Consider the following 14940-nt stretch of genomic DNA (forward strand, 5'->3'; position numbering starts at 1 on the left):
CATAGCCAAAAATTAGAGTCAGGCCTTTCAGGAGTGAAGTTAGGAAACATTTCTACGCTCAAAGGCTGGTAGAAGTTTGGAACTCTTCTGGAAATGGCAGTTGATGCTGAGTCAATTGTTAATTTTAAATCTGAGATTGATAGATTTCTGTTAACCAAAGGTATTAAGGGATGTGGGCCAAAAGCAGGTATATGGAGTTGGGTCACAGATCAGCATTGAATGGCGGAACAGGCTCGAGGGGCTAAATGGCTTCCTCTTGTTCCTAAAACTGAAAAAGAAAGAGGTTTGTTTATGTATATTTGTGCAGCCCTTTCTATTTTTTTTTAAATGGCAAAACACTGAATTTAACTATTTACATTTCATTTTTTGTATATGATCCTTTTTATGTAGGTTGGCAATGCAATCAAAAATATATTACCCTTTGGTGCCCTTAAATCTTCTAAAGATGCTCCACGATGTATTCAGGTAGAGATAACGCCAACATCCTCCAGAATATCAAGAAATGCAGTCACCAGTTTATCAATACGAGGGCATCGATGGAAGAGGAATGGTAAGAAAAATATGAGTGTGAGCAGAGTGAATAGAGTTCATTAGATTTCATGAAATAAAGCTTCATAAAAAACATAACTTTAAATAAACATTTAGGGAGTTATTTTAGCCAAAGGGTGAAAACAGGCGCTAAATGGGTGCAGTGCTAATAAGAGTAGCTTGTTTGAAAGTCTGGATTTAGCGCACAATTTTGGTCCTAATTGCTGTTTACCATAATTTGAACTTGACTGGAGGTGCTAAATCAGACACCTGCAGGTTTAGCACTCAAATGCTGAATCGACGCAATTTTCATGGAGCAGTATATGTGGGCTCCTCGCACCCTCTTCCACTGAAGGTGTGGAGTGCGCTGGCTGGCACACACTCAGGGACCGAGGGAAGAGGATGCACAGTTTCTCAGCCACAGCACTGGATGTCCTGGTGGAGGAGGTCCAGAGGAGGAGGGATGTCCTGTACCCGCAGGAGGGGAGGACGCCACCTCGCCCTCCTGTTCCTCTCCTGCAGCAGCTGGTGCTGCTCTGCCTGGCCTCATGTCCTCCTCCCAGACTGAGTGGGACCCCGAGCAAAGTGCCCATGTCCAAGCATTCTCTTTCTCCTGGTGACTCCTATAAGAATGGAGTAGCACAGCACTTGCTCTTTTTAGGTGAAGTCCTCAGAGAATTTGTTTGAGTGTTGAAGTCTTGACAAAGTGTCCCAGAAAGTCTCCTGTGTATTTGAGTTGCTCTTGCCTCAGCTCATCTGCTGCTGACACCTTCATTCATGCCTTTGTTACTTCTAGACTTGACTATTCCAATGCACTCCTGGCTGGCCTCCAACATTCTACCCTATGTAAACTTGAGGTGATCCAAAACTCGGCTGCCTGTGTCCTAACTCGCACCAAGTCCCGTTCACCCATCACCCCTGTGCGCGCTGGCCTACATTGGCTCCCGGTTAAGAAACACCTTGATTTCAAAATTCTCATTCTTGTTTTCAAATTGCTCCACGGCCTCGCCCCTCCCTATGTCTGTAATCTCCTTTAGCCTCACAACACCCCCCCCTCCCCCGGAGATATCTGTGCTCCTCTAATTCTGCCCTCTTGAGCATCCCTTATTATAATCGCTCAACCATTGGTGGCTGTGCCTTCTGTTGCCTAGGCCCTAAGCTCTGGAATTCCCTCCCTAAACCTCTCTACCTCTCTTTCTTCCTTTAAGATGCTCCTTAAAACCTACCTCTGACTAAGCTTTTGGTCACTTGCCCTAATTTCTCCTTATGTGGCTCGGTGTCAGATTTTTTGTCTTATAATACACCTGTGAAGCGCCTTGGGGGGTTCTTTCTTTCTTTCCTCCTCTTTCTTTCTTCCTTCTTCCCTCCTCCTCTTCCTTCTTCACCACAACAACTTCAGCAAGTGAACATTAAACGGTGAGTATCCCTTTAAGTAGTGTTTGAAGTTGACATCGACGCTGTGTTTACTCCCAAACAGCTGGTTGCTGTTGAGAGAGTGTTAGGACAAGCGCTAGCCACTGAAGTGCCATGCAAGGGTGTTTGATGAACATTAGCAAGCATTTGAAGCTTCAACTCCTTTACCAAAATGGAGTCTTGCTCTAAACCGGCGTTTCGGGTCAAGACCCAATCTTGGCCATCTTGAAGGATCATTAGCGCCTGAACGCGCTGCCGAAAATTCCCCACCCCATACCTTGCCATGAATTCATTTGCCCCTTGTTGTAGGAAGGGGTGTTTCAAATTTTAGCTGGGGAAAGGAAAAAGTTTGATTTCCAATATAAGGTGCTGAATAGCAAGAAATATAAAATCAAAAAGCATGTCAATCTGAGTTCTTCATCAAGTACTTCCCAGAATCCTGTTACTTTGAGATATTGACATGGACCTGGGAGTTGGTTATTGGGATACTATCTTAAAGAATTGTGTGGAAGGAAGGAAGATGGGCCTGGAGAATGGGAGAAAAATGTGGGAATTCTTTTCCCTCACTTACATTTATAAATACAGAAATGTTACCTTTAAAAGCTGTCCATAAATTCTAAAAGCCTAACTGGTTCACTAAAGACCTTTTCGGGAACGGAACCTGCCACTTCTACTCAATCTGGCCTACATGTGACTTCAGTCCCACGCTATGTTGTAGGCTCTTAATGCTCTAAAAGCAATAAATACTGCCTTGCAGTGTCACCTGTGTTCTAAGGACAAAAATAAGCTCTGTACATTGAATTTGTGCCTAAAATGTTTCATCTGTTGTTTTTCAAAAAGTAAGCCATTTGATCCACTTGTTCAGATCATCTTCTGATGCAGGAGCCTTCTGATTTTGCAGTAACAAAATTAATGCTAAAAAACACTTTTAGTTCTTTCATTTATCTGGGTTAATCAAACCTAATTGATCTGTTGCTTGTTCAGTTTAATCTTTCAGGTACACAAGATACTGAACTCACACTGAAACAAGAAATTATATTTATGGTAAATTTAAATATTTGATTAAGTAATTGGGAGGTGATACCTGCGCACTCTAGCAGCAACTTGAGGGGCTTGGGCAATGATAACCAGAAGATCGGCTGCTCACCCCTCAGTTACAGATTGCATGATGTATAGAGGATCTAGATAGTGAAAGAATAACTTTAAAAGCGAGAGAGCCAAATGAAGGCGAAGTATGATGATCTGAATTTTGTCCTCCCCCAGCTAAGAGTTACCTATCTTACCATCATGTTGTTGTTTCACTATCTAATATAGTTATAATAATTCACAACTTAATGCACTTTGTTAGATAATGTCATTTTATCTGTTTTAAGTGGGATGGGGAATGGCAACAATATATATTCTCTGCCAGTTGTCAGGATTGATGACCCTTCCCTTTAATTCACTGATTCCAACAGAACCTGATGACTAATCATTTACTTAGCTTCCTGCCTTGATCAGTGCATTGTACATTCTCTCTATCACAATCAACAATGTCTGTTCAGCATATAGAAATCAAAATTCAATGAGTTGAATTTAATATGATTCTTCCACAGGCAAGGAAGTGGCTCCTAAATGAAACTATTTGATTTATAGGAGCCACTTCCATGTCTATTCATCTATGCAGAGGAAGACTTGTACCCAGTTGGAAACTGACTCTTGTTGTCAAGTAATGTAACATGTACATGAGTAAAAATATAATTTAAGAATATGAAAGAAAGATCTTGCATTTATATAGCATCTTTGACAACCTCAGGATGTGCTAAAGCGCTTTACAGCTACTGAAGTACTTTTGAGGTGTAGTCCCTGTTGTAATGTAGGACATTACATGTTGGCCATAGTAATGCTAGAGGCCAACGTTGTTCATTCCTAGTGTTCAGCATTGCTATAACAGTGGAGGGGTGGAAAATTACATTTTAAAGACTAGAAGGCATGTGTAATTGATCATAGGGCTGAGGCAACAATTTTGTTACATTAAATTTTCAAAGATTCACTTATCAGGAAACAGATGATTAATTGAATATAAAATGCATGTTTTACACTTTTATAAAAAAAATTAAAAAAAAAATCTCTGTTTGCTGCAGAAATTACCTGTTTGCTTCAGTAAATCCTTTTTTCCCAGACAAAATTGATGTGTAGACTGATGTTCTCTGAGAGGACCTTACAAGTGTACATTTGTAGCCATGAAGTGTATATATAGTGAAGTACCAAAACCTTATGATTTAAGTACAATTGGCAGCATACTGTTTGGCAATTCAGACCAATCTAATTTTGTGGTTGAAGAACTGCAAACCTTGCATAACTGATGTCTGATATATTTTCAGAACTCAAATCTGCTCAATAAAGTTTTCTTGTCAGAATTCCTGTTTTGTCTGCTCCTTATTGGAGTCATGGAGTGGATGTCAATATTTTTTTTAAATCCTCTTTCTCTTTTCCCCCCCCCCCCCAAAATGGTTAAACACTAGGGTTATAATTTTTTTTTTTAGTGGTATTTGACACTGTGCTGAATATACTCAAAATGCATAGGAACTGGAGGCCAGTTTAATTTGTTAGGAAGAGTGCAGTAGTGTTGCCCTATTATTTCTCCTTCCTTATGCCATACATGTAATACTTATTCTGTTGTTAGTGGTGGAAACATATTGGGCAGGATTTTTTTGGTCTTTGGAGGCGTGTGGGGAGTTAAAATCCCAAAATCGGGGGGGCACGAACCCATCCCGGCCCCAACCCGCCTCCATGCCAGTTTCAAAGGAGGCGGGTACCCGACCTGCACTGGGACCCGCCTCCCCAAGGCGGGAAGGGGATTAGTGCCAATTAACTGCCTGTTAACAGGTAGTTAACGGGCAGTTTTTAGCCTAATCCCTATTTTCATTCTTGAAGTGTGGGATTCCCAACGGCTCCAAACCACGCCAAGTTAGCGAGGCGGGCTGAAGGGCTTGGAGGGGGTCGAGATGTCCGGTGTTCAGGTGAGTGATGGGTGCATGAGTGCAGAGGTAAGTGTGTTTGGTGTGTGTAAAGTGTTTAAAGAAGTTTTACTTACCTTTTCAGCCTTCCTTCCTTCAGGTCTCGGGAGTCCCTCATCTCACCGGCACAGAAAACAGAATGGCTGTGATCTGTCGAAAATTGCAGCATTCAGCTTTCTGATCCGGAGAGATCTTTAAATCATCCTGAGAGGAAGGAATTAACTTGGAGTACAGATTGTCAGTGTTTGACGGCTTCAGACAGCTGTGAAACGCTGATATTTCATCTGTCCAAAGGTCTTGACAGATGAAATATCAATCTGTGACGTCACCTGTTGCCGGGTGGCCCTTAATTGGCCTGCTGAGCCCGCTGGGCGGGCTCAACAAGGTCAATCAAGTCAAAATCGCGTGGGTTGGCTACAACACGATGGAGGCGGGACTACAACCCCAAAAGTTGTAGTCCCGCCTCAATGAAAATCCAGCCCATTGTTTCAAATTGTATTGGGGGCTAGGATTGTGTCTCCTCCCAATAACACCAATTGAACTTTATCTGCAAGTACAGAAAGGAGAATTATGTAGCCAAATTGGGCAGCAAGGGAAAATTGTCAGTCATCTTGTGCACATGCTTCAGCAACACAACCTAGGAAGGGTTTTTGTGCCTTGGCTAGGTGGTCACCTACTATTTCAAGCCATAGGTATGGTACAATGGATAATAAATTTACAGTGGGATTCCCAGCTCTGGACCTAATTCCATTTACCTCAGAGTGCTTAAAGAAATGGGGAAGATTTATCTGAGCCATTGACTCGTATATTAAGCAACTCATTTAAGTCTGGGCTGTTTTCAATATATTGGAAGGAGGCTCATATGGTCTTGTGGTTATTTAAGAAAGGGGAAGAAGTTGGAACCTGGCAATTATAGGCCCATTAGTTTAATGTTGGTTGCAGGGAAGTTGTTGAGAAGATAAGACCCCTGGTCCAGATGGATTGCATCTGCGCATTCTAAAAGAAGTTAGGGAAGAGATAGCAGAGGAACTATTAAATATATTAAAATTCATTAGAAAAGTGAATAGTGCCAGAGGACTGATGGACAGCTAATGTGATTCCTATATTTAAAAAGGGAGATAGAACAAGTCCAGGGAACCATAAACCAATTAGCTTAACATCAGTAGTAGGAAAGATGATGCATCCTTACTCAAAGATGTAATAGAAAAACTTCTAGAAACTTAAAGTATAATGAAGAATAGTCAGCACAGATTTCAAAAGGGAAGGTCATGCTTGACCAACCTTATTGAATTCTTTGAAGAAGTGACTAATCTACTGGAATTTTTTGAGGATGTAACTGGTAAAATAGATACGGGAGAACCAGTGGATGTGGTGTATCTGGACTTTCAGAAGGCCTTTCGATAAGGTCCCGCATAAGAGATTAGCGTGTAAAGTTAAGGCACATGGGATTGGGGGCAAGGTATTGACTTGGATAGAGAACTGGTTGGCAGACAGAAAGCAAAGAGTTGGAATAAACGGGTCTTTTTCCGAATGACTAGTGGGGTACCGCAGGGATCGGTCCTTGGACCCCAGCTATTCACAATATATATAAATGATCTGGACAAGGTGATGCGCTATCAATATCTCAAAAGACTGAGATTAAGCGAGTAACTAACAGGCTTTTATTAACAAGAGAATGAAGGTGTGCCTCGAGTGGTCGACCGGTCCAGAATACAGAGGGACTGTGGAGCAGTCACCTTTATACCTGGACTCGTGGGAGGAGTCAGCCGAGACAGGTACAGGCGTGTACACAGTGGAATACAAACAGTGGTTTACCACATTCACCCCTTGTTTAAAATTGAGTCCGGCGGGGTGAAGTGTATTAAAAGTTAGTGTATTGGAGTCTCTCCGGAGGTCTTGTCTGCCGCTGTGATCGACGTGGCGATGGCAGGGGTAGTGAAGCTTCCGGCGTCGAGTCCCGCGTAGGCTGGGGCACTGGTGTGTAGTCCTCGTAGGTGTCGAGCGGGTCGCGGGGCCCAGGCCTGCCGTCTGCTGGGGCTGGATATCGGATCGTGGGGGGGGGTGGTAGCGGGTAGTGGGTTACTGCAGCCCCCGAGGGTGCGAGGTCTCGTATGGAGACTGTGTCCTCCCGCCTGTCCAGGTATGCAATGTAAGCATACTGGGGGTTGGCGTGGAGGAGGTCGACCCTCTCGACCAGGGGGTCCGTTTTATGGGTCCTCACGTGTCTTCTCAGTAGGACCGGCCCTGGGGACGTCAGCCATGGCGGTAGCGATGTCCCCGATGTGGACTTCCTTGGGAAGACAAACATTTTCTCATGAGGGGTGGCGTTAGTGGCAGTGCAGAGCAGTGACCGAATAGAGTGGAGCACATCGGGGAGCACATCCTGCCAGCGGGAGGTCGGAAGGCCCCTAGACTTTAAGGCTAGCAGGGCGGCCTTCCAAACTGTCGCATTCTCTCTTTCCACCTGTCCGTTCCCCCGGGGGTTGTAACTGGTGGTCCTGCTTGTGGCAATACCCCGAGCGAGCAGGTACTGACGGAGTTCGTCGCTCATAAACGATGAGCCCCGGTCGCTATGGATATAGCTGGGGAAACCGAACAGGGTGAAGAGGTCGTTCAGACATTTAATGACCGTGGCACTGGTCATGTCCGGGCAGGGGATGGCGAACGGGAAACGGGAGTACTCATCAATAATGTTGAGGAAGTACACATTGCGGTCGGAGGAGGGGAGAGGCCCTTTAAAATCGGCGCTCGAAGGGGCGAGTGGCTTTTATCAGGTGAGCCCTGTCTGGTCTATAAAAGTGCGGTTTGCACTCAGCGCAGACTTGACAGTTCCTGGTCATGGTCCTGACCTCAATGGAGTAAGGCAGGTTGCGGGCCTTGATGAAGTGGAAGAACCTGGTGACCCCCGGGTGGCAGAGGTCATTGTGGAGGGCCCGCAGTCTATCGATCTGTGCGCTGGCGCAGGTGCCACGCGATAGAGCATCCGGGGGTTCATTGAGCTTCCCAGGCCGGTACAAGATCTCGTAATTGTAGGTGGAAAGTTCGATTCTCCACCTCAAGATCTTGTCGTTTTTGATTTTGCCCCTCTGCTTGTTGTTAAACATAAAAGCAACTGAACGCTGGTCAGTGAGCAGGGTAAATCGTTTTCCGGCCAGGTAGTGCCTCCAATGACGCACAGCCTCCACAATAGCCTGGGCCTCCTTCTCAACAGCGGAGTGTCTGGTCTCCGGGCCCTGGAGGGTTCGTGAAAAGAAGGCCACGGGTCTCCCCGCCTGATTGAGGGTAGCGGCCAGGGCAAAGTCGGACGCGTCGCTTTCCACCTGGAAGGGGATGGATTCGTCCACTGCGTGCATGGTGGCTTTGGCAATGTCTTCCTTGATACGGTGGAAGGCTAAGCGGGCCTCTGCCGTCACGGGAAAAGAGGTGGACTTGATCAGCGGACGGGCCTTGTCCGCATAGTAAGGGACCCACTGGGCGTAATAAGAGAAAAACCCTAGGCACCTCTTCAGGGCCTTGGGGCAGTGGGAGTTCCATAAGGGGACGCATCCGGTCGGGGTCGGGACCGATGACTCAGTGTTCCACAACACAGCCAAGGATGGCGAGGCGGGTTGTGCGGAATATGCACTTCTCCTTGTTATACGTCAGGTTGAGGAGTTTGGCGGTGCAGAGGAATTTTTCGAGGTTTGCGTCATGGTCCTGCAAGTCATGGCCGCAGATGGTCACATTGTCCAGATATGGGAAAGTGGCCTGCAACGCATTTTGATCGACCATCCGGTCCATCTCCCTTTGGAAGACGGAGACCCCGTTGGTGACGCCAAAGGGAACCCTAAGGAAGTGATAGAGGCGGCCATTTGCCTCAAAGGCAGTATACTGGCGGTCCTCAGGGCGGATAGGGAGCTGGTGGTACGCTGATTTCAGGTCAATGGTCGAGAAGACGCGGTACTGCGCGATCTGGTTGACCATATCAGCTATGCGGGGGAGTGGGTAAGCGTCCAGCAGGGTGTAGTGATTTATTGTCTGGCTGTAGTCGATGACCAGGCGCTGCTTCTCGCCGGTCTTAACGACCACAACCTGGGCTCGCCAGGGGCTGGTGCTGCCCTCAATAATCCCTTCCTTCAGGAGCCGCTCCACTTCGGTTTTAATGAAAACCCTGTCCCCGGCATTGTATCGCCTGCTCTTTGTGGCGATGGGCTTACAGTCGGGGGTGAGGTTAGCAAACAGTGGGGGGGGGGGGGGGGGGTGACTCTGAGTGTGGAGAGGTTGCACCTGGTGCGCGGCGGGCAATTTGGAAGCTGCTGGCTGCGGACTGTGAGTGGGGGGAGGGGTCCACCGTACACCATCGTAACACTTTTAAGGTGGCACTGAAAATCTAACCCCAGTAGAACGGCAGCGCAGAGGTGGGGCAGGACCAGAAGTTTAAAATTATCATACACAGTCCCGTCTACTACGAGTGTCACCACGCAGTAGCCGCCAATGTCCGCCGACTGGGACTCGGAGGCCATAGAAATCCGCTGGTGCGCAGGCAGGACTGGGAGAGAGCAACGCCGCACCGTGTCGGGGTGGATGAAGCTCTCCGTGCTCCCAGAGTCAAAAAGGCAGATTGTTTCGTGACCATTTACCTTAATGTCCATTGTGGACCAGGCCAGCTGGTGCGGTCTCGCTTGGTCCAGCGTAACGGAGGCCAGCGTAGGGGTCGGTGTGTCGCTGCGGGTATCGGATAAGGCGGTGTTGGGGGCCTGCTGCGTCCCGGCTGTCGTCCAAGATGGCGGCGTCCATGATCCCCATGTGGCTGGAGGCGTCCAAAATGGCTGCTGTTCCGGTGGTTCGCACATGGCTGGGGAGGCCCAAGATGGCGGCCCACACGCGGTGCTGCTGGGGTTCGGGGTGGCTTTGGCCCTGCAGACGCTGGCGTAGTGTCCCTTCTTCCCGCAGCCTGAGCAGATCGCATTTTTCGCCGAGCAGCGCGCTCTGGGGTGTTTGGCCTGGCCACAAGTAGCATTTCTGGCCTTGGGGCACTGCTGCGGTAGTTGGGCCGTGGCTGGGGTGACACGGCGCTATGAGACGGTCCTACCGTGTCCCAGGCTGTCGTTCCCCGCGGCGTCCACGGTGCAGAGGAGTAGGCATCCATGCCCCGGTAGGCTGCGTCCAATGATAGTGCGAGTTCAGAGGCCTTGTTGAGGTCGAGGTCACTCTGCTCCAACAATCGCTGTCGGGTGTAATTGGACCTGTGGCCCGCTACAAAAGCGTCCCGGATAAGTTCCTCTGTGTACACTGCGGCCTTTACATCCTTACAACCACAGGCCCGGCCAAGCACAGACAGTGCCTGAAGGTATTCCTCGGTCAATTCCCCAGGTTGTTGTTTACGACTCCCCAGAAGGTGCCTGGTGTACACTTCGTTCACTGGGCGCGTGTACTGGTCCTTGAGCTTGATAGCATCTGCGTACAAGGTCGCGTCCTGGATGACCGAGTACACTCGGTGGTTCACTTTGGAGGTCAGGACATCCAGTTTGTCCTCGTCCGATTTGACCGTTGCAGCGGAGGCGATCAGGAATTTTTCAAAGCACCTCAGCCAGTGAGTAAACTTGGTGGATGCGTCCGACTCCCGATGGTCTAAGTCTAGGCATGCTGGTGTGAGGATCTTCTCCATTATAAAAATCTTGTTAATAAAATTGATGCGCTATCAATAACTCAAAAGACTGAGATTAAGCGAGTAACTAACGGGCTTTTATTAACAAGAGAATGAAGGTGTGCCTCGAGTGGTCGACCGGTCCAGAATACAGAGGGACTGTGGAGCAGTCACCTTTATACCTGGACTCGTGGGAGGAGTCAGCCGAGACATGTACAGGCGTGTACACAGTGGAATACAAACAGTGGTTTACCACACAAGGGAACTAGATGTAATATCTCCAAATTTGCAGATGACATAAAGCTGGGTGGGCGTGTGTGCTGTGAGGAGGATGTCGAGAAACTCCAGGATGATTTGGACATGTTGGGTGATTGGGAAGAAACATGGCAGATGCAATATAATGTGGATAAATGCGAGGTTATCCACTTTGGTGGCAAAAACAGGAAGGCAGATTATTATCTAAATGGCAATAGATTGGGAGAAGGGGAAGTGCAACGAGACCTGGGTGTCCTTGTGCACCAGTGCTGAAGGTTAGCATGCAGGTGCAGCAGACGGTTAAGGTGGCAAATGGTATGTTGGCTTTCGTAGCGAGAGGGTTTGAGTACAGGAACAAGGATGTCTTGCTGCAGTTGTACAGGGCCTTGGTGAGACCACATCTGGAGTATTGTGTGCAGTTTTGGTCGCCTTATCTGAGGAAGGATGTTCTTGCCATGGAAGGAGTTCAGCGAAGATTCACCAGGCTGATACTTGGGATGGCAGGAATGACGTATGAGGAGAGATTGGGTCGATTGGGCTTGTACTCGCTGGAGTTTAGAAGAATGAGAGGTGATCTCATTGAAACTTATAAAATTCTGACAGGACTGGATAGACTAGATGCAGGAAGGATGTTACCGATGGTCGGGGAGTCCAGAACCAGGGGACACAGTCTAAGGATAAAGGGTAGGCCATTTAGGACAGAAATGAGGAGGAATTTCTTCACCCAGAGAGTGGTGAACCTGTGGAACGCTCTACCACAGAAGGCGGTGGAGGCCAGTTCATTAAATATATTCAAGAAGGAGTTGGATATATTTCTTAAGGCTAAAGGGATCAAGGGGTATGGGGAGAAAGCAGGGACCGGGTACTGAATTTGGATGATCAGCCATGATCGCATTGAATGGTGGAGCAGGCTCGAGGGGCCGAATGGCCTACTCCTGCTCCTATCTTCTATGTTTCTAAAGGGTAGACAAGGGCAATATATATAGTAGATGTAATATATTTGGATTTTCAAAAGGCCTTTGAAAAGGTACCGCAAAGTAGACTCAAGACTAAGATCAGGACATGTGGAGTTGGGGGACAAGTAGCAGAATGGATAGCAAGCTGGCTACAAAACAGAAAACAGAGTAGGGGTTAAAGGTAGTTACTCAGACTGGCAAAAGGTGGGAAGTGATGTTCCACAAGGCTCAGTGCTGGGACCACGGGAAAGAAAAGCTATTGCAGGAGATTCTCTGGCTACGACTGGATAGGTAAGAGTGGAACCAGGTGACAGCAGTCCCACTCAGCTGGACATCGAAGGAAGGATGGTGGAGGTGGATGGTTTGGTCAACCATGTCAAAAAGCTGCAGACAGGGCAAGAAGGATAAGGAGGGATAGTGCAGCATGGGTCATAGTCACATAGGATGTAATTTGTCATTTTGATTACGGCCATTTTAGTGGTGTGGCAGAGGCGAAAACCTGATTGGAGAGGTTCATGTAAGGGGTTGCGAGAAAGATGGGCAACCATTTGGGAGATGATGACAAGTTCAAGGACTTTGGAGAGGAAAGGAAGGTTGGAGATTGGACGGTAATTTGCAAGGACGGGTCAAGGGTGGGTTTTTATGAGATGGGTGGGGGAGGAAATGACAGATTTGAAAGGGAGGGGGACAGTACATGAGAGGGAACTATTTGCAATGCCAGCTAGCATGGGGGCCAGGAAGGGAAGTTGGGTGGTAGGAATAGGGTCGAGGGTGCAGGAGGTGGGTCTCATTGACAAGATGAGCTTGGCTAGTGTATGAGGGGAGATGGGAGAGAAACTAGAGAAAGATGCGGGTTCAGGTCTGGGGAAGGTGGAAATCTTAGGGGTAGTTTGGCTCGGTGGGCTAGAAGAAGGGAGGGATGCAACAGAGGCAGCTGAACGGATGATCTGAACCTTCGTGACAAAGAAGCCCATGAGTTCCTCACACTTGTTGGAGGGTGCAGCGGAAGGGTTTTAGGAGACTGTTGGTAGTTGAGTAAAGAAGTTGGGTTTATCTTTGCATTTCAGGATGATCCTGGAGTAGTAAGCAGTTTTGGCAGAGATGGTGCTTGATGTGGTCAAATCACATCTTGCCATGAAAAACTAAACCAGTTGTGCGCCATCAACGTTCAAATCTCCGTTCCTTAGGCTTCAGGAAGCGAAAAAGGGTGTGTGCTAAAGGGAACAACCAGGGTGGGAGAGAGTAAGTGTTTTACTGGAGATAGGGAGGAGAAGTGAAAAAGAAAATAAGAGGGGCAAAGAGAGGGTATGAGAATAGAATGGCAGCTAACATAAAAGGTAATACAAAAGTCTTCTATAGGCATATAAATAGTAAACGAGTAGTAAGCGGAGGGGTGGGACCGACTAGGGACCAAAAAAGAGACCTACACATGGGGCAGAGGGTATGGCTGATGTGCTAAATGAGTACTTTGCATCTGTCTTCACCAAGGAAGAAGATGCTGCCATAGACATAGTGAAGCAGGAGGTAGAGGAGGTCCTGGATGGGATAACAATTGATAAAGAGGAGGTATTGGAAAGGCTGGCTGTATTTAAAGTAGATAAGTCACCAGGATCAGATGGGATGCATCCTAGGATGCTGAGGGAAGTCATAGAGTCATAGAGTTTTACAGCACAGAAAGAGGCCCTTCGGCCCATCGTGTCTGCGCCGCCCATCCATCCCTGTCCAGTCTAATCCCATTTTCCAGCATTTGGTCCATAGCCTTGTATGCAATGGCATTTCAAGTGCTCATCCAAATGCTTCTTGAATGTAGTGAGGGTTCCTGCCTCTACCACCCTTTCAGGCATTGAGTTCCACATTCCAACCACCCTCTGGGTGAAAAAGTTCCTCCTCAAATCCCCTCTAAATCTCCTGCCCCTTACCCTGAATCTATGCCCCCTTGTTATTGACCCCCCTACTAAGGGGAAAAGTTCCTCTTTGTCTACCCTATCTATGCCCCTCATCATTTTGTACACCTCAATCAGGTCCCCCCTCAGCCTTCTTTGCTCCAAGGAAAACAACCCCAGCCTGTCCAGCCTCTCTTCATAGCTGAGGCGCTCCATCCCAGGTAACATCCTGGTGAATCTTCTCTGCACCCTCTCCAAAGCAATCACATCCTTCCTATAGTGAGGCGACCAGAACTGCACACAGTACTCCAGCTGTGGCCTCACCAGCGTTTTGTACAGCTCCATCATAACCTCCCTGCTCTTATATTCTATGCCTCGGCTAATGAAGGCAAGTATCCCATATGCCTTTTTAACCACCTTATCTACCTGTTCCGCTGCCTTCAGGGATCTATGTACATGTACACCAAGGTCCCTCTGACCCTCTGTACTTCCTAGGGTCCTACCACTCATTGTGTATTCCCTTGCCTTATTTGTCCGTCCAAAATGCATCACCTCGCACTTTTCAGGGTTAAATTCCATTTGCCACTTTTCCGCCCATCTGACCAACCCATTTATATCGTCCTGTAGCCTGAGGCTTTCCTCCTCACAATTTACCACCCCACCAATTTTCGTGTCATCTGCGAACTTACTGATCATACCTTTTACATTCTCATCCAAATCATTTATGTAGATCACAAACAACAAGGGACCCAGCACCGATCCCTGAGGTACCCCACTGGACACAGGCTTCCAGTCACAAAAGCAACCTTCGACCATCACCCTCTGCCTCCTGCCACTCAGCCAGTTTATGATCCAACGCGCCAAGGCACCCTGGATCCCATGGGCTCTTACCTTCTTGACCAGTCTCCTATGCGGGACTTTGTCAAAAGCTTTACTGAAGTCCATGTAAACCACATCCACAGCATTTCCCTCATCCACCCCCCTAGTCACCCCCTCGAAAAATTCAATCAGATTTGTCAGACATGATTTACCCTTGACAAAGCTATGCTGACTATCCCCGATTAATCCTTGCCTCTCCAAGTGGAGACTAATTTTGTCCCTCAGAATTTTTTCCAATAATTTCCCTACCACAGATGTTAGGCTCACTGGCCTGTAATTCCCTGGTTTATCCCTGCTACCCTTCTTGAATAATGGTACTACGTTAGCTGTTCTCCAGTCCTCTGGTACATCCCCTGTGGCCAGAGAGGTTCTGAAAATTTGTGTCAGAGCCCCTGCAATCT

General features: G+C 47.6%; 1 protein-coding gene across 3 annotated transcripts in view; it reads left to right on the forward strand.

Moving 5' to 3' along the window:
* Nucleotides 1–14940, forward strand: part of hycc1 (hyccin PI4KA lipid kinase complex subunit 1) — a 127841-nt gene that overhangs the window by 101456 nt on the left and 11445 nt on the right. For all 3 annotated transcript variants that reach the window (XM_085980757.1, XM_085980756.1, XM_085980753.1), the window contains one exon: nt 391–550. In XM_085980757.1, the coding sequence (XP_085836883.1) occupies nt 391–550 (160 nt within the window). The remainder of the gene's footprint in view (nt 1–390; nt 551–14940) is intronic.

The sequence above is a fragment of the Somniosus microcephalus genome, unplaced genomic scaffold (assembly GCF_052327205.1).
Source record: "Somniosus microcephalus isolate GS21.2 unplaced genomic scaffold, FLI_Smic_1.0 scaffold498, whole genome shotgun sequence".
Taxonomy (NCBI): domain Eukaryota; kingdom Metazoa; phylum Chordata; class Chondrichthyes; order Squaliformes; family Somniosidae; genus Somniosus; species Somniosus microcephalus.